General features: G+C 36.9%; 1 protein-coding gene across 3 annotated transcripts in view; it reads right to left on the bottom strand.

Moving 5' to 3' along the window:
- Positions 1-222: 222 nt before the first annotated feature.
- Positions 223-27220, bottom strand: part of RC3H1 (ring finger and CCCH-type domains 1) — an 84926-nt gene continuing 57928 nt past the window's right edge. For 2 of the 3 annotated variants that reach the window (XM_047840820.1, XM_047840821.1), the window contains exons 10-20: positions 25544-25825; positions 24800-25014; positions 22612-22982; positions 21372-21539; positions 15239-15391; positions 12636-12849; positions 11997-12087; positions 11368-11500; positions 8823-8996; positions 7805-7920; positions 223-6490 (exon numbers count right to left, since the gene is read on the bottom strand). In XM_047840820.1, coding sequence (XP_047696776.1) covers positions 6340-6490; positions 7805-7920; positions 8823-8996; positions 11368-11500; positions 11997-12087; positions 12636-12849; positions 15239-15391; positions 21372-21539; positions 22612-22982; positions 24800-25014; positions 25544-25825 — 2068 coding nt within the window. In that variant the 3' untranslated portion in view covers positions 223-6339. The remainder of the gene's footprint in view (positions 6491-7804; positions 7921-8822; positions 8997-11367; positions 11501-11996; positions 12088-12635; positions 12850-15238; positions 15392-21371; positions 21540-22611; positions 22983-24799; positions 25015-25543; positions 25826-27220) is intronic. The other variant, XM_047840822.1, reaches the window with a different exon arrangement.

The following is a 27220-nucleotide window of genomic DNA, read 5'->3' on the forward strand; positions in this document are numbered from 1 at the left end:
GGAGACTGGTATGAGCCTAAAGACCAAATTGACCATAGTTAGGGGAAAAGGGTAGCAGGGGTTACAAGGGAAAGAGAGCACACAAAAAGAGGAATCTCACAACTGGAAAATGCTTAAGTGGGTAAAAGATTTTGTTCATCATCTTAATTCACTTTTTTCCATTGCTCTTGTTCCAAAAAGTCACATCATCATAAAGTAAGCAACGAAGCCCCTGGATCAGTGAATAAAATGAAAAAAAAAAAAAAAAAAAAATCCCCCGCCACCCAAGTTCCTTTCATTTCCAGAAGGTGAGAAGAGGAGAAAGGATGAGGGGGTGGGAGTGTGTGTGGGAGGTCTGGAGGGGGTGATAAAGAAAATGCAGGCAACCACACACCTGGAAAATATAGCTCTCAGGACAGTGCCTTATGGTGAACAGAGGATGTAAAAATGACAAAGAAAAGCTTAAAATACCTTAAATTAGAGGAATATTTTACAGAGTTGTTTAGATACTATTGTAAGAATGGCAGCCAATCACTGAAGAGAGATTACACTAATAAATGGTGATTTAAAAAAAAAACAGGCAAAAACCCCCCAAACCAAAGACCAGCAACAAGCAGGCAACCAATTATCCAATAGTTCGTCCCATCCTTTCCTTGGCCCTTTTACGCAGTGGCTGGGGTGGGAGCAGGGCCTGCCTGACAGTTTCCAGTTATAAGATGACTCTGAGCGTACAAGCTAAAGAGGATGCCAAAGACTTGTGAGCTCTGTCTGCCTAAGCGTTAAAGACAACAAAACAAAACAGAAACAACCAGAAACAGAGAGACCTCAATACGAGAAAATAAGTCACCTTATCTAGTAGATAGACTAACTCCACAGGATTTTACTTTTCTACATACACATTTTTGGGCACAGTATTATATTGAGGTTTAACTTCTGTCTCTTGGGTTATTGTGTCTTATTTTCTTGTGAAAATAAAGGTTATTACTCTAGGGATGTTTTGTTCAGGAAACAAATTTAAAGGAAATTCAGTGTTTGGCTGAAAATTGGGAGGCTCTGAAAACAAGGATTCCAGTGGTGAGGTTAAGTCCTTTTACCACAATAGGATTTCAAAGGACTCTTTACCTACTTTGTTCAGTGCAGTATTGAAAATCCACCTATTGGGAACACATTTATTATTAAAAGGTGTAACTTCTTCCTGGTGGTGGCAGTGTCCTATTCTTTATTAACATTATAACTAGTATTACTTATCAAATTAGAATCTTTTATATATGAAAACATCTTTAGCAGTCAAAGCAATAAAATTTTAAAACCCAAATCTTAAGTTGGCATTTACTATAATAGTACCTTGCCAAAAACAGCTTTCTTTTTCAAATGGCTCAGAAAAGTTGAATTAAGAATTAAAAAATATATTAACTGCAATTCACCTATAACTCCCCATAAGTAATTTCAGCAGGAAAATTTCATAAAGCTGAGCTGAAGCAACAAATAAACAGAAAAGTCATAGTTGTCCAAGGTAGAACGGTATGAAGAAGGAACAGCAATACAAGTAAAGCGATAACACCAGCAAACTGCTTATGTGTCCACTCCCTAATGTCGGAAGGGAAATTTGCTTTAGTTCAGTTGCTAAAATTTTTAAGGACAGGCTGATTTTTCCGGGAACAGATCATCTTGCAACACTATAACCATGTATCACCAACTAAAACATAAACACAATCAGGCTCTTTCAGGGTACAAATCTAAGTAAAGGCTGCAGTTAATTCCCAGGCAGATTATTAATTTCTCTTAAAACGTAACCAGGTCTTTCTTTTTAATAAAATATAGGTCATTACAGGTACTTTTTTACAGATAGATTTTACGTATGAAACCTTTACTCAATTCTTTAAAATGAGCAGAAAGAAAGTGGAAAAAAGATGGTAAGATCCCTATCTATCACCACTTGGATTTAATAGCAATCAAATACTTTTTAGTGAAAAGAATCTGTGTTTCTCCAAATCTGAATATAATCTCACATGCAGTGACTATAGTTTATTTCTCACCAGTCACATGCTCATGAATTTTTTTACCCAGTCCCACAGCGTGACCATAGTGATACAGATTGTCCTTCAGACACAAGTGAAAAGCCAAAACACACAAGATGCTACAATGACAAGATAATCTCAAAAAACAGGGGGACTGCTTACACACAATATTGTAAAAGATGACATTCACTGGTTTAGAGAAACTGATGAATTTTCATTACTTTTACATTTTATAAGGCCAGCTACCTTTAACAGTTAACTTAGATAAATCTACTTAACAGTACAATCAACTCACAAATACTAAAAGGTTTCACAATCAAAATGGCTATATCCCCCCAAACCAAAACAGAGTAAAGCACAAGTCTTTGGCTCTCCTTTAAAGAAAACAGCAGGTTACCATTCTTAACCAGACCTTTGTTTGCCTACCAGTAGGGCAAATACCACATTTGTGCATCACTGAGTAATAACACCATTAGAAAAGGCAACTTCACAGAAGTTATTGGCTAAGCGAATTCATTTGAATGCTCTGTTTTGAGGCAGCAAACTGTCACTGTTGCAGATTGGGGAGGGCAGTGGGTAAGTCAAGGGGGAATTTGCAAGATAGAAAAGGGCCAGGAAAAAAAAAACCCTTGAGCTCCAACCCTAAAGACCTATGGAAAGTCTGATGGAGTTACATATTCATGGTAGCAAATAAGAATCATATCAATTCTATGTCTTTTAGGCAAAAGAATAAATACAAGGGAAAGACCAGGAGAAGGGAAGGGAAATAAGATGAGAGAAGGGAATCAGCCACATTAATGCCATACCAAATAATTTCGTATACATTCTGAGTAGGTGAATATTTGTAGCTGGCATTAGAAATAGTGTCTTATGTGAATACTATTACTAGAAACCTATGCTATAATTAACTATTGTTTTGATTACAAAAGTAACAAAGAATGGATCTTTGGTCACTTCAGCTTCTGTAAATTACCCAAGACAGGGCGGCTATTGGACTTATCTTGTGACAATATCTATAAGTAAGGCAAAATAACTACATATAAGTTAGGAAACTGCATGTAGATATCTTATTCTTAGTTCTACGCTTTTCCAGAGATACCTTGAAGAAAAATAAGTCAAAGTACTTTTATATTCCTAGCTATAATAATATCCTGGTTTTAAAAAAATTAAGATCCTAGTTTTGTAATCTAAACAAGAGTGAACACAATGCTTATTATACTCCTACCTTAACCTTTTCAGAATTGCTCATGTTCGTCTGAGATGTCAGAGTCTTGCTTCTGAATTCAGTGAAAAGCAAATAAAAGTCATTTCCAGAAGAAATTAATATTTTAATAAGTAGAAAGCATAAAAACTGTATTTCCTATCTGACTCATTTAATCTCTTTACTCTCTCTAAAGGCAGACATTTTAAAATAAGCCAAAAAAAACCAGTGCCTTTCGCAGGTTTTGACAAAAAAGCAGTTAAAGAGTCCAGCAGTTTTGCCCAAATAGGCCACATACCCTTACAGGCTCATCATTGTCACAAAGTGTTTCACAGAGAAAAGGAAAAGAAAAGAAAATCTAAACTTTGGAGGTTTTATTTAATTCCTAAAACTGTTTGTGAACACCAGGAAAGTTTTAAGAATTTCCATGAGATAAGGCAGAATGACCAATTTAAAACAGGTAAGTCATAGGCACAATGGGGCAGGGGATCATTCTTCTGCCTTTCTACCCAACCAGATTTCCTCCAGAGTGTGCGGGGCCCTTCCTGAGGTGCAGCTAGAATTAAGGCTACAATTTAAGGGATCTGCCCTGGCCCCCAAAGCCCCCCACCCCCCCAATGAAATTACCTTAAAAAGTGAAAGAGCTGATTTTGAGTCAACTGAAAACAGTGGCTTTTCAGGTTTTATTCAGAGCAGGAATACTATATAAGTTAATGCCTATTCCTGCCTAGCTTACAAAATCAAAATGGTGAAAGCAAGTAGTATATCTGAAGGATATAAAAACAAGAACAGAAGTTGGGTTATGAAATGTTTCAATGGATACCCAAAATGGACTTTTACTTTTATTCTGAACCTCAACAAAATCAATACTCATAAATTCCCTTCCAGTGCCAGACTCACTGAGTTCCAAATAAACCAACTGCTTCTAAAACTTAGGAATTATCTAACATGTCCAAAGGAGAAATACAACCTGCCCAAATCTGCCTACAGAAGGTTGGAGGCCAAGAATGTTGCCTTTTATGGTTATACAAAGAAATGAAAAATCTTGGGACTCTGTCAGACACACAGTTTCTCTCCTTCTCCCAAAAAATAAGCACTTATGTGTAAGAGGGTTTTAAGCAAAAGAGAAAACAAACAAAAAAGCAAAAAAAGCAAGTGTATTTTTTTTTAAAGGAAACTATGGATATCAAATGCAGAAATGCCTCATCTTCATTCAGTGCTTCTACCTCCCAATCAGTCATTTTATCGCAACAGCTGCGCTCATGCGAAAAAATCCTTAAAACATACCCAATATATATACAGATATAGCTATGTATATATGTATATATATATATAATATATATAAATTTTTATTTAAATAAAAAAGAAAGCTCGAATCCCAAGCCAATATGTGTATATCAAATCCTTGACCAGCCAGGTCTGTAGGGCATAATCAAATTCAATGTGAAATAGTATATAAACACGGTGCCTTGACTGGGCAAATTAAATAATTGCTACTCAAAAGAGTGTTCTGTTTGGACTCTCCTACTGGTAGGCAATGGCAGGACTGTATTTCCCTCCCCCCTCCCCCATTTGTTTCAGTTAACAGTATGATGGACACAGAGCTTACACTGAGGTCGTTATGACCTCAGCAGGAGTTAAGGGTTAAGAAAATAAGAAACAAGAAAAATACAAACTCTTGCTTTTACCCAACCAAAGCAATGCAGTAACTTATTACATAACCAGTGCTTTCTGTTTTAGTAGTATAATCCAGAAGGGAACTTTTTAAAAATCAGGCAAACAGAAGGATGGGGAGGGTGACTGTATCAAATAATCCCCACAAAACATGTTTTATAGGGTTTTAGTTCAGTATAGACACATGGCATCAGAATATGTGCAGCAGAACTAAATAATTTCATAAAGAATCTCATCACTATTGTAAAGTCAAGTCTCTGAAAACTGACTTTTAGGTACTTATTACCTACTGGTGCTAAGGATACTGAACAGCAACAGCTAGTCAATTCATAAACCATCCTTAAGATCCTGGCAGTCTGTCCTTGCCATATCTATTTGAAAGCCAGGGACTTTTATTTTATTTTACGCTTTTGGGTTTTGACAGTAAAACAAAACAAAAACATCCACTGAAATAATGTGACTGTTCATTTTCAGTTCAAGTGTTGTGGTTTTAAAACATGCTTGATTTTCCTATTATTATTGTTTTTAACACTCTAGGATTTTAGCAGAAGTTTAAAATTTGAAAAAGCACAGGTCCGAATTTCTAACCAGCAGCTCCATACAGGTAATATACCAATCATGTATCTCCCAGGACTAATAAATTACAGTTCATTCTTAAAACAATCTCCATTTAAATCTAATCATTCTAAAACACTGGCCTGGCTTTCTGATTAAGAGAATGCAAGGATCCATTATGTGGGAAAGGACTTCAAAAATTAATTGGTAATTATCTCTCTGGAAAGTTGAAATAGAAACAAAACCCTCCTGAACAACAGAAAGTTTTAGTGCCATATGAAAAAACACACATCAAGCTAGTAACCAGAAAGGGAAAGAAAATTATGACTTTCAAGTAATGGCTCTTGGAAAAGTTGGTTTGCTGCACATTTTCTAATAAGTAGTCTACTACTGTCTCTTTGTTTCTCAAGCACCACAGAATTCTCAGACAGGCCGGTGCTTTCTGTGTGTTTTAATTTATGAGGTTGTCAAAGCTGGAAAGGATTGGGGGTCAGGAATTATACACTGGGTATGTAATAATACCAAAATACAAGAAAAACCTACTTCATTAAGATCATACAATTAATCAAACAGAGTGTATATATAATATCTTCTTTTTTTTTTAAGCCCTGGATCCAAGGCGTCCAAAGTTATTAAAATAAAGTTCATTCACAGAACAAAAACAAATTTAATCTGAATTGCTTGCAGATACTGCTAATTTTCTTTTTCTTTTTCTTTTAAATTAAAAAATGCATTAATGTGAACTATGTGCAGGGTTTGTTTTTAGTAGTGGTGTTTGTGCACATTGCCTCCGGTACTTTTCCTGGATTTCTCTGACCACTCTCAGAGAAAATGTTTAGAAGTTATCTGTTCTCCCTACCCTACCCCACAAATTGATCAGGAGCAGAAGATAAAAGCAGGATTCTTCATCATTTAGGGAGCAGAACTGGGAGTAACTCCCGATCTCTGGGAGTCATTGTTGTCACCTCCTCCCTCAGGGTCCTCTGATAGGTTCAGAGAGCTGGTCTTGTTTGACAGGAGGCTGATATTCTCTTGTGTCAAAGCTGATCCATTTGGTACATCACTGTTAACATTAAAAAAAAAAAAAGTTAGAATTTTGAGAGAGACAAAAATGATTAGTAGAATAAAATCAACAGGGCCTTTCCTTTTTTTAAAAATTTTTTAATGTTTATTTTTGAGAGAGAGAGGGACAGAGCGCGAGCAGGGGAGGGGCAGAGAGAGAGGGAGACACAGAATCCGAAGCAGGCTCCAGGCTCTGAGCTGTCAGCACAGAGCCTGACGCGGGGCTCAAACACACGAACTGCGAGATCATGACCCGAGCTGAAGTCAGAAGCTTAACTAAGACTGAACCACCCAGGTGCCCCAATAGGGCCTTTCTTTTAATAGTATGGAAAAATATGCAACTATCTTTTAAACTTTTACAGCTCCGTATCATGCTTTAGTACAGGGGCTGACAAACTAAGGCTAACCACCTGCCTGTTCCTCTAAGTACAGTTTGACTGAAACCCAACCCGCCCATTTGTTCACGTATGGTCTGTGGCTGCTTTCACACTACAATGGCAGAGCTGAGAGTTTCCACATATACTATAAGACTCAAAATTTTACATATTTACTATCTGGACTTTAAGAAAAAGTACCGATTCCTGCTTCAGCAGGCTTACTAGTATAAGAAATTATTTTGAACCCAGGGCAATGCATGGACTTAAATAGCTAAAACCAAAGCTTGAAAGCAACAGGGATTAGAAATGATTATTATATTCTCACCAGGAAGACAACTCAGGACTATGCAGCAAATGCCCCCAAAATACCCGAAGGAGAGGCGCCTGGGGGTCTCAGTCGGTTCAGCCTTCTCACTCTTGGTTTTGGTTCAGGTCATGATCTCACAGTTCGTGGTTTTAAGCCCCGTGTTGGGCTCTGTGCTGACAGCATGGAGCCTGCTTGAGATTCTCTCTCTCTGCCTCTCCCCTATGCTGGTTCTCTCTCTCTCAAAATAAATAAACATTAAAAAGGGAGGGAGGGACAGGGTGGAAGGTGGATTTGAAAGAAGCTAAATATCCACATGCTTTAAAAGGACCGGAAAGGTATACACCAAAATGTGAACGTTGGTTTTAAGTAAATTATAATACAGGAGAAAGAAGGAAATGGGAACAGAAAAATTCATTTGTTAGGTATTAACAGAAAATTCAATTTTTGATCTGTTCTAAAATAAGTTTTAAAACTCATAAAAATAAGTAAGAATAAGTTTTATAACTAAACCTCTACAAAAATATTCTTTTCTCAATGTATACAGAATAATGACATTTTAAAATCATATTTATGAGAGCACTTCTGTCAGGACTGAATAATATAAGACTACGGAAAATGTCCCTTTCTTTACCTGAATGTCAATGTAAGGTCCTCAGCTGGAACCTTACTTTGTGGTTCTGGTTGTCCATTTTCTGCTTGCTTACTTGTATTCAATTTGCCTTTCATGTCCAGAGAACACTGGTTCTCCTTGGGAAAAGAAGGAAGTAAATTTAATTACCTTATATTTTATAATGCCAATGAAAGAAGATCAAATATAGATAATATAAACTGATGATCCATAAATCATATTCAGTCTTTATAAAATGACCAAAGGAACAGGCAGTCTGAGAGACACACCTAACAACAGAGTACATCTACTCACTAAAAAAGCTAGAAAACAAGGGGGAAAATGCCTGAAATGAGAAAACCTGATGCCTTAGAAAAGATAAGCCAAAACAGAATAACTACCTATAATATACTTATCGAAAGCAGAAAAATAAAACACCTATTCATCTGCTTAGAAGGAATGTGAAAACTATGCAACAAAAGTCAATAATTACCCATGCAACCTGGGGGGACGGTTCGACAATTTACTAAAATCAGTATTGGTGCGCTAGGAAGCAAACCTCAAACACATCCATGGATAGAACTCCTCAAGAAGGAATGTGTAGACTGTATTTCATTCATAACAAAAAACAGGTCTGTAATAACTAAAGGGCTATAAAAACTGAATGTTTTTTTGCGAATACATATTTTTATAACATAATGGTATTGCAAAATCATAAACACCAACCCCTCGGCTTCCCTAGTCAGTATGTTTAACAGTAATTTAATAACCTCCAATTAACTACCTTTTTCCCTGAAAGTTTTTTCATAATGCAGAATCCTAAGACAAAGAATATACTCAAACCAAAAGGGAATGAGAGGAATGAATAAAACCAGGAGGCATCCCATCTTCATAAGACTTATTTAGAGTATTAATCCTTCACTGGAGTGCCCTGGGGTGATGAGCCTAGAGGCTTGAGTTCTGGGACAGCACTACACAGATGCTCTCTGGTCACACCCCCGCCCCTCCAGCCAGCCCCACCCTTTCCCACCGTAACACTCACCATACTCAGTTCCCGGGTTCTCTTCCCGATTTCCCTTTCCACCTGGTGCAGTTCCAAGCTCAACTGCTCACTTGAAATCATTCCAGGCCATTTTGGAGGTGGTGGTGGTGGTGGCTGGGACTGGCCTGCCAGGGTGTTCACCTCCCTCTGCAACACCAGCCTGTTACTAACAGCCTAGTGCACAAAGCCAAGCACATACACAACTCAACACATTTCACACCATGCACAGAATGACCAGGCCCAATCCAGAACATTGCCTCAAATACCTTTCACTAAGATATTTGCAATAAAAATGATGCAATGGTAAGGCACTATCTCTTTGAGTACCATCTGAATTTAAAATGAAACAATAGGGGACTTAAACTTAGTAAAGAATATTTGAAAGAGAAGTCAAGTATAAATGTACATCTTTCCCCCTTTTTTAAATGGAATTTTCTGAAGTAAATCCTGCAATTTATTTCTGTGAAACCTCAGTAATGGCAAGGATTTTTAACCATAATGAGTTAAACATGTGGCAAGCTTCCAAATGCTGCCGATACTCTTTTGGAACAGAAAACTGGTCTACAAATTTCAATTAAGACAAAAAGCCATAAATTATCAGGATAAGGAATAACACTTTACAGAGTTAATGGTCTGAATCTTTAAAAAAGTTAATCAACTAAAGATGATAAACATAAACACAGCATTCTCTTTTTTTACAATAGGAATTAGCAAGAAGTTCTGGACCAATGTAAAGAAAACAATGGCAAATGAAGACAGAAAATGAGTATTACACAGTTAAAAAATATTTCTAAACCTTATTGGTTATATAAGAGCACAAGCCAGACATGTGTTCCCAAAAAAAAAAAAAAAAAAAAAAAAAAAAAATCTCCTGTTGGTCTTGGTAATAAGAGAGTCTAAGATAGAATTAGTTAAAAATTTATTTCCCCCTAAATTTTTTTTTTAATTTCTAAGGAGATGCCTTACTTATTAAAGATCTTGGTAGAAACAAAAGACTAATATTCTAACAGTTATTTTTCTCTCCAGATGGGGAAAATGTATTTATCAGAATACAGTCTTCAGAATATAGTCTTCAGTTTACTAAATTCAAAGATTATGCTCTCATGCAAAGGGTAATATTAACAAAACCTAGTCTTCTTTATATGGCACTTAAAAGGATTTTTAAAATTCTTTGTTTTCAGCAATTTTTTTCTCTAAGTGTCAAGCAGCATGGTAGAAAGAATACTGGATATGAAGACTTGGGTTCATATTTCAACCTCTGTGAAACTTGTATCTTTCAACCAGAAGAGGGGGGACTGTACCACTTGCCCTAACCGACCTATCAAGAGATACTGTAAGGGTCAAGTAGGATATATGTCAACTTAAAACTGAAAAAACTCTATTAATGAAAGATACAATTGTTATACAGAGGCTATGCTTAAGTCCAAGTTCTAAGCTTCTACTTTTTTTTTTTTTAAGTTTATTTATTTTGAGAGAGAGAAAGAGAATGAGAGCGCAAGTGGGGGATGGGTAGAGACAGAGAATCCCAAACAGGCTTCACACCGTCAGTACAGAACCCAACATGGGGCTGGAACCCACGAACCATGAAATCATGACCTAAGTTGAAACCAAGAGCTGGACACGTAACTGTCTGACCAACCAGGCGCCCCACTAAGCTTCTACTTTTTAAATATTTGTACATAAATGCTGAGGATTAAAGGAAATCAGAATTTTTTTTTTAATTAAGAAATATGAGAAATTAAAAACAAATGTTGGGGCACCTGGGTGGCTCAGATGGTTAAGCATCTGACTCTTGATTTCAGCTCAGATCATGATCTCAGAGTTCATAGGATCAAGCTCCGCACTGGGGTCTGTCTGTGCTGACAGCTCAGAGCCTGCTTGGGATTCTCTTTCTCCCTTTCTCTCTACCTGCCCCTCCTTGGTTGAACATGCATGTGCCCATGTGCTCGCTCTCTCTCTCTCTCTCTCTCAAAATAAGCATTTAAAAAAATAAATTAGGGGCGCCTGGGTGGCTCAGTCGGTTGAGTGTCCGACGTCGGTTCAGGTCATGATCTCGTGGTTTGTGAGTTCGAGCCGTGAATCAGGCTCTGTGCTGACAGCTTGGAGTCTGGAGCCTGCTTCCGATCTGTGTCTCCTTCTCGCTCTCCCCTCCCCTGCTCACGCTCTGTGTCTCTCTCAAAAGTTAAATGAACATCTAAAAAAATTTTTTTAATAAATTAAAAAATAATAAAAACAAATGTAAAGCTAAAGGCATTTGTTGATAAAAACTGTATACCTTAAATGTGCCATCAGGGAACGTAAGTTCCTGTTGGGAAGTTTTAGATGGCCTGTTTTCTATTCTCATGGAATAGAAATTCTAAATTTCCCACCATCCCACACTGAAGTCTTAAGTATTTAAATTCTTTGAAGAATGGACACCTATACTAACTCTTTAAGAAAGAGACCTTAAGTTTTTATGTTCAGAGTACCTCAAAAGTTCTTTCTTTTAAAACCTCTTTGAGAACCCTTCAAAAACTGGAATGAAAAAATATCTGTGGTCTGGTACCTCTAAGCCACGCAGCTGGGTCTGCTGACTAATTTGATGGTTTAGTTGCTGCAATTCTAGTCGTAGCTGTTCCCGCTCAGCAGATGGAAGGGGTTTTCCATGACTGGCTACTTCTGACATGGACACTCTGTCCCTTGTATGGGAAAAGAAAGGGTGGAATAAATTTTAAATTTTATTAAAAATATATTATTGAACTAACATAACATTTTGTGTCAACTATATTTCAATTGAAAAAAAAATTAAAAGAGAGAAAACAAACAAACAAGCCCCCTAGGTTTGGTCTACTACTGTTCTGACATAAAAATCTGTTACTTCACTATGAAAAATATAAAAATTATTGACAGGGCGCCTGGGTGGCTCAGTCGGTTGAATGTCCGATTTTGGTTCAGGTCATCATCTTGCAGCTCGTGAGTTTGAGCCCCGCATCAGGCTCTGTGCTATCAGCACAGAGCATGCTTTGGATCCTCTCTCTCTGCTCCTCCCCTGGTCATGCTCTCTCTCAAAAATGAGCATTTAAAAATAAATAAATGAGTAAGTAAGTAAATAAATAAAAATTACTGACAAGTAAAACAAATAAGAAAAGCTGAATAATTTTAAACGTTTGTAGAAGCAAAAAGAATGACTCATACCTCTCACTGAAGTGTCCCTGAGAAGGTATGTTTTGATGAGGTGAATATGGAGAACCTCCCCAGCCACTGTGGGTTCCATATGGACTATAATCTACAAGAGAATAATGTAGTGCGGTATGATGCAATTCAGAGGTTTGATTCTTTTAAGGTAGCCATAATCTAGAAGGCATAGGCATTTTGTGTACACGGCTCTCTGGAAAGATGTCTACCAATGTGACGAGAGGGTACTGATGTTTTTTTTCCCCCACTGAACGATATCAGTGCTTGTAACTGTTTTCAATGTTTAAAAATGAAAATGTATTATTTTAATAATAGCAATGAAGCTAATAAACAACAACAACGGCAATCTTAACATACCAGACCTGCTCATCTGTACCCTTAGAATTCTCTAGTTATAATTACTTTCTGCAGGGATAATTCCATGGAAAAGTTTAAAAGACTAGTGTCTTGGAAGATTACGGACAGCACTGATCGTAGGGATCAGTGCTGAAAGTAGGGAGTCGGGATGGTGCTGAAAGTCATGAATATGAAGCCCTAAATCAGTTTAACTATGATTCTTTTTTTTTTTAATTTTTTTTCAACGTTTATTTATTTATTTATTTTTTATTTTATTTTTTTTAGTTTAACTATGATTCTTACCTGAGATGTTCATCGGTTTTGTGGGAGCTCCCTGAGGTGCCATAGCCTGCATTGGACCAGCACCCTGATATATTGTTTTGGAGGTTCGAGAGATGGCACCAAACCGAGAAACGGTTGGTCGGTCTCCGAAAGGGATAAGGTCATCATCACTGGTTTCTGCTGCTCTTCTTTGAAGATCCAGTCGCTGGTCTCTCATTCCTTTACTCTCCACGTTCTGATAAAAAGTAAAATGAGAAATCCACCCCACACTTAGATCTCTAACATTACTTCTTCCAGATAAGCGATAAGGTTAAAAAAAAAAAAAAAAAAGTATAACTTTCTTACTGGTAGGACTAAAGTACTTTGCTTGTCATAGTAAACACTGCTTTTTAAACCTTTGCTCACTCCCCACAATAAGAAATATATTTTACATCATGACTCAGTACATATACACATTCTAATATATAGATAGAATTTTATGACAAATATTTGCCTCTTACTATATGTAATGTACTCTCACATTTATAGTTATTCAAACTCATTTCTTTAAAAAAAAAAGGCCCATGACGACCCAATTTCAAAACTCAATAGTTAGAAAACCACCACTTAAAAATTTAAGTGTCAACAACAGATGTTTCAAAGGGATTCCAGTTAGAAAGAAGGAATTACCAAGATAAACTGAAACGGAAATTCAACTGCTAGATCTTTGCTACTCAAACTACAGTTCGAGGACCAACAGCAGCAGCAGCAGCAACACATGGGAACTCATTAGAAATGCAGAGTCTCAGATCCCACCCCAGTATTAGCGATTTAGGACCTGCACTTTAATCGGCTCTAATTAGACTCCAAGGTAATTTATACACACTTGAAAAACACTGTCTTTTACCATTTAGGAGATTTTCAATCACATCTAGGTTAGGCTGACAAACATTTTTATTCTTTAGTGATTTAAGGAAATGAGTTTTATTTTGCTAATTTTATTACTTTAATATAATAACTATTTCTGAAAGCCAGGTACAAAGCAAGGGTTCCCGTCTATCTCCACCTCATCTCACTCTTGTTCTTAGAGAGGATGTTTTCTTTTTTATCTTTTTAATGCTTATTTATTTTTGAGAGAGAGAGAGAGAGAGAGAGAGAGCGAGCGAGCGAGCAGGGGAGGGGCAGAGATAGACAGAATCTGAAGCAGGTTCCAGGCTGTCATCACAGAGCCTGACGCGGGGCTTGAACCCACCAGCCATGGGATCATGACCTGAGCCAAAGTCGGATGCTCAAGCGACTGAGCCACCCAGGCACCCCTAGAGAGGATATTTTCTAAATAATGTTTCCTTAATCCTACCACAGAAAAATAAAAAGATTCAAAATTTCTGTCCCACCCCCACCCAATGCCTTTCTTCCTCTCTTTTTTGGCTGGCATCTAATCATATTTATGCTATGTATATCATTTCATTCATTTATGATATTAACATCCAAGTCTTACTTTTCTATTACTAAGAATTGGTCTCTTAACCAGTTGGACAAGTATTTGTCTTATGAAAACCTGTATAATATCCTAGGCAACTTCTGTTAGGTTAATTAGGGGCACATGGCTTAAGAGTATTAGCCCAGACATACCTTTCAACATAGCAATACCACTTCTAAGCATAACTAATGTATGTACACAAGGAAATACACAAAAATGTTCATTGTAACACTTAACAGTACGGTAAAAGATCAAAATTAGCCTAAATGTCCATCAACAGGAAAAGGAACAAATAATGATTTGCATATATATTTACTGTATGATACCAGTTACCAGACAATGGTATTTGATAAAAAGTTAAAATGAATGAACTTGACCTATAAATTTGGATACATCTCAAAAACAAAAATTGAATGAAAACGCAAGCTGACATATATATTAATATAAGGTCTGTAAACACACAAAACTGTTTAGGAATAGTATGAAAGTATCCATGAAATGAGTAACTTTCAAATCAGGATAAAGGTTACCTCCAGGGAAGAAGGAAGGAAGTAAAAGGAGATTAGGGAGGTATATTCAGGAAGATCTCACTATTTCTATAAAGTTTTATTTCTTTAAAAAATAAAGAAGCAATTCAGATAGTTATGTATGTTAAGCTTGGGCATTAGACATACTGTTGTTACATTATTTTTTATTAAAAATTAAAATAGAAGTATAACACATTTCAATATACCACAGTCCACTCGAAGCTTATTAGCTGCAATTCTGACTCAAATACTATTGTTCACTAGATTCAACTTTGTTGTTTAAACTTCAGAGTTTTAAGAGAGTTATAATTTATTTAGACAAGAAATCCAAGATCCTGATTAATTATGCAAGATAATTCAATTTTGTTTCTGAACAGTTGTTGGGTTCATCGTTGGCTGCACAGAAATATACTAAAATGCTCTCCTTTGTCTATCCAGATGTGCAATAGATTAATTTTTATACCTGAAAAAACAAACATAAAACCCCTATAGTTTAAACCTAATTCAATCACATAATATAGAATATGGCCTTGCAATTCTTAAGTAAAGCTCAATTATTTGTGTCTACACTATTAACTACACAGACATATTTGGTGTATCCTGATTTGCATTAACTACGGCTTAGTTACTACACATACCATCATTTCCACACTCCCCGCTGCCACAACATCTTTGGGTTTTGCATCTTTGGTGCCAATGTAGGAGCCGATGGTATCACATGACCAGGGAGAATACTGGCTATAATCATTTCCTTTGTATTTCCCAGCTACTTTCAAGTCTTCGTCCAGAAACTACAGATGGAAAAAAATACACACATAGGAAATAAGTCTTTATAAGTAACAACACAGAGAAAGCAGGAATTTCCTAGAACACCATGCTAGAGCAAAACAGTGATGGGTTATTTGATTTGTGTCAGAGCAGAAGATTTTTATAGACTCTGAAAAATATAAAATAGGTGAAGAAAGATGTTTAGTTTTTGCTCTTTGTTAGCAGAGGGTCAAAAACAAGTATCTCAATATCCTTTAAGGAATCAAGCCAGGACTGGAGGAGGTTTGCTTATCCTCTTCTTCATCGGATGGAAATCAACATTTAAGCTAATACATACCCGGCCTTAGTTTTGCCAGACACTCCTCAATGTTTCTTTCAGTAACATTCCAGATAATCAAGAACATGAAAAACTACTTGAAACATAACTGAGAAGGCACTGTGTAGTGCATGATGATACAGTAACTTTTACAGAAATCTCTTTAACAGCACTAATTCATGTATTTTCAAAAATGTGTAGTTACTTTGGAGAGAAAGTGGGGGACAGAGGATCTGAAGCTGGCTCTGAGCTGACAGCAGAGAGCCTACGTAAGGCTCGAACCCATGAACCACGAGATCATGACTTAAGCTGGAGTCAGACGCTTAACTGAGCCACCCAAGTGCCCCTAATTCACATTTTAAATAAATTCTGGGAGCACCTGGGTGGCTCAGTCAGTTATGTGTCTGACTTTTGGTCTTGGCTCTGATCATGATTTCGCAGTTCGTGGGTTCAAGCCCCGCATCAGGCTCTGCGCTGACAGTGGGGAGCCTGCTCAGGACTCGTTCTCTAACCCCCTCCCCATCTCCCCTGCTCGTGCTTGCTCTCTCTCAAAATAAATAACCTTAAAAATTTTAAATAATAAATTCTGGTCCTTAGGCTGATTCTGCGAAGTGAAAAGGATAAGATACTAGATTTTCTCAACATGAGTTCCGAAATTATACAATAAAAGAATAGCTATTCTGAGTCTAATGTGATTTACTAAAATCACAACATTCACATTTATGTTTTACAAAGTGCCTTTACATGTACTATCTCCAATATTCCTCAAGTCCGTGAGAACATAGGTGACTAGAACTATACTGTTGGGGCGCCTGGGTGGCTCAGTTGATTGAGCTTCTGACTTTGGCTCAGGTCATGATCTCACAGTTTGTGAGTTCAAGCCCCATGTTGGGCTCTGTGCTGACAGCTCAGAGCCTGGAGTCTGCTTTACAGTCTGTGTCTTCCTCTCTCTCTGACCCTCCCCTGTTCATGCTCTGTCTCTCTCTGTCTCAAAAATAAATAAACATTAAAAAAATTTTTTAGGACTTTAATACTGCTTTCGTGTTATCATAAATATATATACAGTGATATACTGAGAATACAGGGGCTCTTGGTATATGTAAGTGGCTTTATGCCTCCCCCTATCTAAAATAAAGATCTCTTTTCTGAGTCATCATTATTGGTTTTCTGTACTTACAGAGGGTCTTGCTGTTTATAAATATTATTCATTTTCAATGATAACTCCTGTTTCTATTGTCTATAAACTTTTTGTCCTACCTATATTCAAAACAATTTTTTTGGCTTCTCTGTCTCCTTTAGTTCTCCTCCAAATGCAAACTTCACATAGCTAGCTTTTTAAAAAAAATTTGCTTTATTATTTTTTTGAGATAGAGCATGTGCGTGCATGCATGCAAGCAGGGGAAAGGGGCAGAAGGAGAAAGAAGAGAATCTTTTTTTAAATTTATTTATTTATTTTCTTTTATTTTTTTATTTACATCCAAGTCAGTTAGCATATAGTGCAACAATGATTTCAGGAGTAGATTCCTTAATGCCCCTTACCCATTTAGCCCATCCCCCTCCCACAACCCCCTCTAATTATCCTCTCTCTGTTCTCCATATTTAAGAGTCTCTTATGTTTTGTCCCCCTCCCTGTTTTTATATTATTTTTGCTTCCCTTCCTTGTGTTCATCTGTTCTGTGTCTTAAATTCCTCATATGAGTGAGGTCATATGATGTTTGTCTTTCTCTAATTTTGCTTAGCATAATACCCTCTAGTTCCATCCATGTAGTTGCAAATGGCAAAATTTCGTTCTTTTTGACTGCCGAGTAATACTCCATTGTGTGTGTGTGTGTGTGTGTGTGTGTGTGTGTGTGTACACGTACACACACACACACCACACACCACACACCACATCTGAGAGAGAAGACAATCTTAAGCAGGCTCCACATTCAGCACAAAGCCCAACGAGGAGCTTGATCCCACAACCCTGGGATCATGACCTGAGCTGAAATCAAGAGTTAGGTGCTCAACCCACTGAGGCACCAATACAATAGCTTGTTTTCATATCTTGATATGACCTACTAAGAAGAGCTTACCCCCGCCCCACCCTAATGTATTATACAGCTGTTAAAAAGAATGAGATAAGTTTATACCTGACAAAGAAAGACATCCAGGATAATTGGTTAAGTAAAAGGAAAAAAGAAAAAAAGTAAGATGCAAACAAAACCTCAGAATATAGTACTAAATGATCCTATTAAAAAACAATACATTAGTTCATGCACATAAAAGCTGAAATATATTTAGAAAGTTGAAATGTATAATAAATTTACAGTGATATAGACTATGGGACTTTGGAGAAATTTCTCTATGTTATGTATTTTTATAATGTACTAATTTAGTACAATTATATGTAGTTTATAATCAAACAAATAATATAAGAATATAATCAGATAACAGTAACTAAAATAATTCTAAATAAAGTTCCTTAATAGTGAGGGTCCTAATTTTTATTAGAAATAAAAAAAAGTTATTATTTATTGAATGCTGGATATGTGCCAGAGGCCTTATGTCTTACTTAATCTTTCCCACATCACTATGAAGTAGGCTTTATTATGTTTGGTTTATAAATGGAGAAACCGGAGCTTCAGAGTTTAGGGAGGCTAAGTAATTTACAAAAGATCTCATGGAGTGACACAGCTTAACTTCAAAGATAAATTATCTTTGATTCCAAAATTAGCTTACTTTTTGCAGTGTCATATTGCTGATAAAATAGTATGGCCTAACTAGGTTCTAGGAGGACTCTAAAATACAATGTTTGAAAAAATGTAATGTTGGGGCACCTGGCTGGCTCAGTGGTTGACCGTCCGAATTTTTTTTTTGGTTTACTTATTTTTGAGAGAGAGAGAGAGAGAGAGAGAGAGAGAGAGCGAGCGAGAGCGCGGGGAAGGGGCAGACAGAGAGGGAGACACAAAATCCAAAGCAGGTTCCAGGTTCTCAGGTGTCAGAACAGAGCCTGACGTGTGGCTTGAACCCACCAACTGTGTAAGATCATGACCTGAGCCGAAGTTGGACACTGACCCGCTGAGCCACCCAGGCGCCCCATGTCCGACTCTTGATTTTGGCTCATGGAGCCTGCTTAAGATTCTTTCTCTCTCCCTCTGCCCCTCTCCCCCACTCATGCTCTCTCTCTGTAATGTTTATACTTACAAATGAAGTTACATTATTAATAGAAGATGTTATGATTTTACTAATTAACCTACTTTATTATGGAAAATTCATCTAAAGTGTTTAGATAGAAAAGCTGGGTAACTAAACAACTGTTATTTAGTAGACCACGTTCACAGACCCAAAAGATTACTGCTTACTATATGCAATGTGATGCACTTCACTTTTCAGTTTTCATTGTTATTATTCATAATCTGTCAGACAGTAAACCTGTTTAGAATCATAATTCTATACATAAAGGATGTAAGACATTTTCCTTACATAATATCAACTGCAACCCTGCTGAGAAAACCTATTTGACTTAAAAAAAACCAAAACAACACTTACACACACTGTTGAGGCAGTGCATACAATCAATCAATAAACCAAAATAAATAAACGAGTTCAACAAAGCAAAAGCTGGCTTTTTGGAAAAAAAAAAGAAAAAGAAAAAGAAAAATTTGATAAATCCCTAGGAAGACTGACCAAGAAAAAAAATTACCACCGATATTGTAAGTGGAAAATGAACACCACCAAAGACCATGTAGATATTAAAAAGATCGTAAGACAACATTCATTCATGATTAACAATCACCAGTGTCCTACAGAAACACAAAGATAATCCCCAAGATTATGCTTTGGAGCCCTGTAGTACATTAACCAGTTTATTCTAGCAACTTTCAGGGTTTTTTTCCTGCCTTTCACATTACTGTATTAACCTGTCTTTCTTTTTCTCTTGATCAATTTCACCATCCTATTTTCCTCATTACTGAGTTAAATAAACCCTTGATGCATCTTATTAAAAGTCTAACAACAAGAACAGAGAGGAATTTCATTAATTTGATAAAGATTACCAAAAAACCTACAGCAAACATAATAATGGTAAATTATTAAAAGCTCTATTTACTCAACAACTAGAAATAAGACTACTTGTTGTCATTCCTTTTATTCAACCAACATTATAGTGGAAGATCTAGCTAGCACAAGGTTAAGAAAAAGAAGAGACCTAAGAATTGAGAAGGAGAAAGTCAAATGGTCATTATTCACAGAGGAATTGATTGTGTGTATGGAAAATCCAAAAGAGTCCACTAATATATGCTAGAATCAACATGGAAACTCGGCAACACTGCTGAATACAAGGGTCAATACAGAAAAATCTATTTAATTTCTCTGTATTAGTAACAAAATGAAATTTCAAGAAGAATTCCATTAATTAAAAAAAATCTCAGTTATCGGGGTGCCTGGGTGGCTCAGTTGGTTAAGTGTCTGACTTCGGCTCAGGTCATGATCTCACAGCTTGTGAGTTCAAGCCCCGCGTCGGGCACTGTGTGGACAGCTCAGAGCCTGGAGCCTGCTTCGGATTCTGTTGTCTCCCTCTCTCTTTGCCCCTCCCCTGCTCACATTCTGTCTCTCTCTCTCAAAAAATAAGCATTAAAAAAATATATACATCAGTTATCTAGGAATAAGTTTAATTAAAGATGTGCAAGACACTGAAAACTATGATTTATGACATTTCTGAAAGAGATTAAAGATCCAAGTAAGTGGTGGATATATAATGTTCCTGCAGACTCAATATTTGAAAGATGTCACTTCTCCCTAAACCAATCTAAAACAACAATGTCCAATGGAAATAAAATGAGATCCCCATATATTAACGTAAACATTTTCTAGCAGTCACACGAAAAAAAGAAACAGGTGAAATTACTTTTGCTAATATATTCTATTTAATCTAATACATCCAAAGTATTATCATTTTAACATGGAATTAAGAAATATATTAATGAAATGTTTTACTCCAGGGGCATACTAAGTCTCGGGCCCAGTGTATATTTTATGTTTACAGTACAATTGAATCTGGACTAGCTATATTATTTTAAGTACTCATTAGTAACATGTGGCTAGTGTTTACCATACTGGACAGCACAGATCCAGAGATTCGATGTAATCCTAATAAAAACTGCAGCAGATACTTTTGTGAACATCAACATGCTGATTCTAAAATGTGTTTGGAAATTGCAAGGACTAAGAACAGCAAAGGTAATACTGAAGAATAACAAAACTGGAAATACATCACCACATATTAAGACATATTATAAAACTATACTAATACAATGTGGTATGACTTCAAAGACAGAGGAAATAGATCAATGAAACAGAAGAGAGTCCAGAATCTTTTACAGTTATCCAACTATGACAAAGGTGACCTGATTATGATAACGATGACTGCAGAGCACTAGGGAAAAGATGGCCTTTCATTAAATGGTGCTAGGTAAAGGACATATCCTACAGGGGAAAAATGGATCTTCACCCCTAACACAGTAACAAGAATCAATTCTAGATGGATTACAGATGTAATTGTAAAATAAAATAATAAGCCTTTTAGAAGAAAACACAGGAAAATACCTTCATCATCTTGGAAACAGCCAAGATTACTTAAACAAGACATACAGCAAACCAATGATGGAGGAAAAATTGATAAATGGGACTAAAAATAATGTACTTACCTCCTCTTGATGAAAGGCAGGAGGCAATGTCGGTGAAGGTGCAAAAGGAGGTGGAGAGATAACCTTCCTTTCCTCTAGCTGGGCCATTATTTCCTTTCGTCTGCGATGTAGCTCATCTAGACTAGGATGGGGCTGAGGAGGAGGAGGAAGCCGGCTATAAGGAGGCTCCTGAAAATGCAAAGTTTAGTAAAAACTGAGAATTTCAGAACACATTAATTCATTTAGCACATATTTTAAATAGAGAGCAACTTGTATATTCATCTCAATATGTGAAAATCCTGAGACTTACTGCAACAAAGCAAAACAAAATAAGTAACCCACCCAAAAAAACTCTTGAGGATTTCCCAAAGAGCTAAATTTAAGTTTCTTTTTCTTAGCCAGAGACCATAATTTCTAAATAAAGTTGGCCCTTGAACAATACAAGCTTGAATGGCAAAGGTCCACTCATAAAAATTTGTTTCCATAAATACAGTTCTGTAAATACATTTTCTCTTGCGGTTTTGATAACATTTTTTCTCTAGCTTACCTTATTGTAAGAATACAGCATATAATACATATAACACACAAAATGTGTTAACCAACTATTTATGTTATTGGTAAAGGCTTCTGGTCAACAGTAGGCTATTAGCAGTTAAGTCTTCAGGGAGTCAAAAGTTATTACATGGGTTTTTGATTGCATGAGGCAGGGTTCTGCCCCTTAACGCCTGCATGGTTCAAGGGTCAAACGTAGACATAGAAATGTTAAATAAACTATCTAAACTTCAGAGACTAAGGGGGCGCCTGGGTGGCGCAGTCGGTTAAGCGTCCGACTTCAGCCAGGTCACGATCTCGCGGTCCTTGAGTTCGAGCCCCGCGTCAGGCTCTGGGCTGATGGCTCAGAGCCTGGAGCCTGTTTCCGATTCTGTGTCTCCCTCTCTCTCTGCCCCTCCCTCATTCATGCTCTGTCTCTCTCTGTCCCAAAAATAAATAAATGTTGAAAAAAAAAAATTTTTAAACTTCAGAGACTAAGAAGAGTTAGTGGGAGTGGGGTGGGGTTTTTTATCCCTTTTAATGGTTTAAAAAAAAAACAAACAAACCCCAAAATCCTACCCAAATTGTGAAAAGATGTAAAAAAAGGAAGGGGGGGGGGAAGCTTCTTACAAAAAAGAATTGATCAAAGGGTTATTACCATGGCTAAAAGTTATATCACTGCAACAACAATCAAATTAAATCTATATAGGAAGAAAAAAGCCCAGCATACTCTGATGTACGAAGGTCTGATCTGAGTTGGATGGGGAGCCACTGGATAGTAACCCTCCATCTGTTGGTATCTTTCTCTGGATTCTGGCACATAGGATGGCACTGCTGCAGGTGGAATCTCAATGGGAATAGGACTTTCTCGGAAAATCTCCTCTCTTGTGTACGACTGAGCAGGGTACACTCGGCGGCCATCATAGTGTGGCGGGTACATAGGTGGGTACTGTTGTGGCTGTGTGCCATACTGAGAGTTTACTACACGATCCTGGAGATAGGGTGGATAGTGATCCAAGTAGGGAGGACCAGGTTCAGGAGCAGATGGTGGCGGTCTGACAAAGCGGGACATACACTGTGGTGGTGGAGTGTAGTACATACCTGTACAATGCAGAGGAGAAACCAAAGGCAACAATAAGCCAATCTATCTTTTCATATTTTCCCTTTTGAAATATCTCAACACTAAAGAATTCAAAATCCATTTCTTTAGGTTTTCCCTTCTGCTTATGTCATCAGGCTAACTTTATAAAAAATAAGCAGAAATTAACCTTAATCCTTAAAAGTCATCAAAAAACCTAATCTATTTATAAACTACAATAGCAGACTGGCTCTCTCAATCGACCATCTTTCTGGTGTGTCTTAACACGATGCAAACATTGGAAACCAAAAGACTACCTTCCCTTGAGACTTGGGTTCCACAAATCACTCACGAATTCTGAATGTGAAACTGAGTTAACTAGAAAGCAACATGGCACACAAACTGTGTGCAGACATAGTAGCTATTGCATAGCTCTAGAATTCTTGAGACAAAAGTTGTGGCAGTAGCTTCCTAATTTTCAGACTTTTGTCTCAAGTGATGTGATCCTGGCGCACAGGTAGGACCCCAAAATTCTATTTCTACTGCTTCCTCATTGTAATTGGGCTTTTTTAGTAGCTACTTCTGAGAGTCATTCCTGGAGGCCTAGCTTAAGCCTACTTCTCCAATACTTCCACTGATTTTGTGGGTATCTAAATGACATGCATTAAACCTCTTTCTGCTTAATGCAGCAAGAATGATTTCTGTTATCTGCCAGTGGACCCTGACTGATACAATGTATTTAAGTACTCAAAAGTACTTGAGTTTTTCCTGTGATGGATGGCCCAAAGGAAGATACAAAAACCTTTCATCATATTTTTTGTGTACTGACAATGTCATACCAATTTAAAGCTATTCTTTTGAAAGTAGAGAAGGCATTTCTGATTCAAAGTTAAGATAGCCTTGGGGAAAAAAGGAGAACATCTTTGATCTATCCCAGTTTAAAAAATAATAGCACTACACTGTCTCTGACAGAGATCCAACACTTTAGTTTAAAAAGCAGTGTTCATGTTTTTTCATAGCAATTGTGTATGTGAAGCCTCTTGGTCATCTCCTCTCTTATCCATACCTGGTATTATCATTAAAACTGGCTAATTTTTCAAATTTGCCTATTTCCTTAAATCCCTTCTTCTTTCTGAACGCACTAATCTAGGTCTCAATACTCAAAACCTGGTTTAACAACAGTCTCCTTACTACTCCTTGACTCTAGACTGTCATCTTTGCAATCCATTTGTAAATTTATCTTTCTATTCCCATACCTCTAGTTAGAGCATTCTTCCATAAAGTCTTTTTGATTCCTTAATTCTCAGTGATCTCCCTTGAGTCTTGCAGTTCATCTCTCCCACATTAATATTAACTACCACAATGGAACATTGAATTTTAAACACACACATACCCACATATATATACAACATATGTACGCTCACACTATCATTTATTAATATTGATTCTACACTATCAACTCTGTATACCATGTATGCTGCATTATTCTCATAAATGTTACAGGGCCCCCAAAAGTATTATGTGATAACTGAAAAACATAGTGTGTGTACCCACCATAATATTCTTTCCATGGTCTACTTGGGCAACTTGTTATTTCCACAAATATATGCACATATTTGATATACAACTAGCTTTCAGCGATTTGGGCAGTTGGTTTATTTATAAAGCTTTGCTAACTCACTTATTTTATACTATTTAGTTGATCATAAAGTCTCAACTTTTTCTACAGTATTAAATAAGTGCATTTATTTACCTCGAGGCTTCTGTAAATATGATCACTCTTTCTTGGAATTGTTCTAACTCCTAAGAAAAGTGAGCAACATAAATAAAAGATCATTACCCTGCTGATAAGGTGCTGGTTCAAATGGTGGGGCAGCTCCTCGAGGATCCTGATAATAAACATCTGCCTGTTGCGCTGGATATAACTGAGAACCCCGTGGGACCATCTGAAGGGGTTTGGTGACAGGCATGGGAGGCAAGTCTGTTGGCCCCCTTGGAGGTACAGGATGTGGATTCACAGGTAAGGCAGAAATACTCTTAGGGACAGATTCCAGCCTAAAAGAATAAAATTCCAAAGGTCAACTTTAAGGTCTCAAAAATACTTCTAATATACACATACTGTAAATGTAAAAAAAAAAAAAAAAAAAAGACTCACTTTGGGAACTTTTTCTTTTTTTTATTTATTTTGAGTGGGGGCGGGGTGGGGACACAAATGCATGGGTGAGCAGGAGGGGCACAGAGAGAATCCTAAGCATGCTCCATGCTGTGAGTGCCTGAACCCACAAACCGAGAGATCATGACCTGAACCAAAATCAAGAGTCAGATGCCCAACCAACTGAGCCACCCAGGCACCCCGGAAAACTGTTTTTTCCTAATAGTCATTTCTTTTACAAAATTTGTAAACTTTGATCTTATCTCACTTATGCTAATTATTTCTTAAAATGAACTGGCATAGAAAATAAACAAAATATAGCCAAAAATGAGTTGTTTTTTTTTTTTTAAACCAAAACACTGATTATCTTTCTTCCCTCTACTTTGTTTATAAAGGAGAAATTTTAAATAAAAATTAGGAAAAATAACGTACAAGTCAGGAGGGGATCCAGGGGCACTACTGCTCAGATGATCTATCTTTCCTGGTTTCAGACTAGAATCGTAGGTGGGGTCTGTCCCTCGAGGAATCAGCTGTGTTACTGTATTCCCTGCTGATACAATTCCATTTGGCAGAGCGGGGGTTTTTCTGTTAGGCAGATCCACTGCACCTTCATCTGGAAGGACAGCTGCTGAGGGCAGGCCCACCTCATTAAGTTGACCCAAAGAGGCACTCAGGGGTCTTCTGGGAACCAGGCGTTTGTTCATTTTACGAAACCTATATAAAAAGCAAAAGCATACACCAAAACCCAGAATTATAAAAGCGAAACCAAGCACTAAAATGTACTTAAGAAACAGATACAAAAGGAAAAGATGCCAAGAACATTACTTTCTGGAAATTCTCTTGAAACACTGGCTGTAGCTATCAACCTGAAAACTTGTATGTGTGTATACCCTATAAAATGTCAGGCAACACACGAAGTATAAAATTCCTTATAAGTATTTGTAACATTACTAATCATATTAATATTTGTATTATAATTTACTTTATTGTAAGTTCTATTTCTCAAACATATTTAGAGGGGGTAAGGAAAATCTTTAGAAGACAGTTTCTGAAATATTTTGCTTTAGCTTCCCCATGAATGCCTTGGGATACAGTGACTCTATACTATAACAATAAAACATAAAGCCTGTGTACAGAGAAAATTTTGCCATTTATTCCAGTAAATTTTTTTTTTTTTTAATTTTAGAGAGAGAGCATGATGGGGGCAGAGGGAAAGAGAAAGAGAGAGTCTCAAGTAGGCTCCACGTTCAGCACAGAGTCCAACGCAGGGCTCGATCCCACAACCCTGGGGGGATAATGACCTGAGCCAAAACCAAGAGTCAGATGCTCAATACACTGAACCACACAGGCTCTCCTCCATTAAAATTTGTATATAATCAAGAATAGTAATTTGTATCAGATACGATTCAAAGATGCTGATGCTATGTATGCCTACACAAAATTGAAATTATTCTAAAAGTGGATTAGTGAAAACATAATGCCTAAATATAAACAGATACTGCAGTATAAAAGGCATGTAGATTGTAAATCTAACCACAGGAAAAATATTAAGCCAAGCCATCAGCCTCTACTACCCTTGTTCCTCAACAATGAAAGCAAATGTATTTACTCTTGCTAGAGCACTTTAAAAAATAATCTCAAAGACAAACTCCCACAAGAATAATGCTATTTTTCCAAATGTTTCCCATATTGGACAAATTTTATAGGGGTGGGGAGGAGACATTCCTCAGACATAACCACTGTTAGCAGTTTGGTACATAATCCTGCAGATTTTCCACTCCACACACTGCCTTAATATGTATGTAAGATTGTTATTAACAGAAATAGGGTCGTAACTTCTTCCTTTCACATTCTGGATATTCCCTTACGTTGGTACATTTTAGGCTATTCCTATTTTTTGCTAAAAAAAATGCAGTAACAGGTGCTTCTGTACATGTACTTGCACCCTTGTGTAACTAACTAGAAGCAGAACAGCTAAGTCTACTTACTCTATGCACATTAGAAACTGTTATAATGTTCCAAAACTATTATAACTCCTACTGATAATATTTTAAAAAATGTCCTTTTTCATTATCTTATCACACACTGGGTAGTATTACAGTCTCTACG

This window comes from Prionailurus viverrinus, chromosome F1 (assembly GCF_022837055.1).
Source record: "Prionailurus viverrinus isolate Anna chromosome F1, UM_Priviv_1.0, whole genome shotgun sequence".
Lineage (NCBI taxonomy): Eukaryota > Metazoa > Chordata > Mammalia > Carnivora > Felidae > Prionailurus > Prionailurus viverrinus.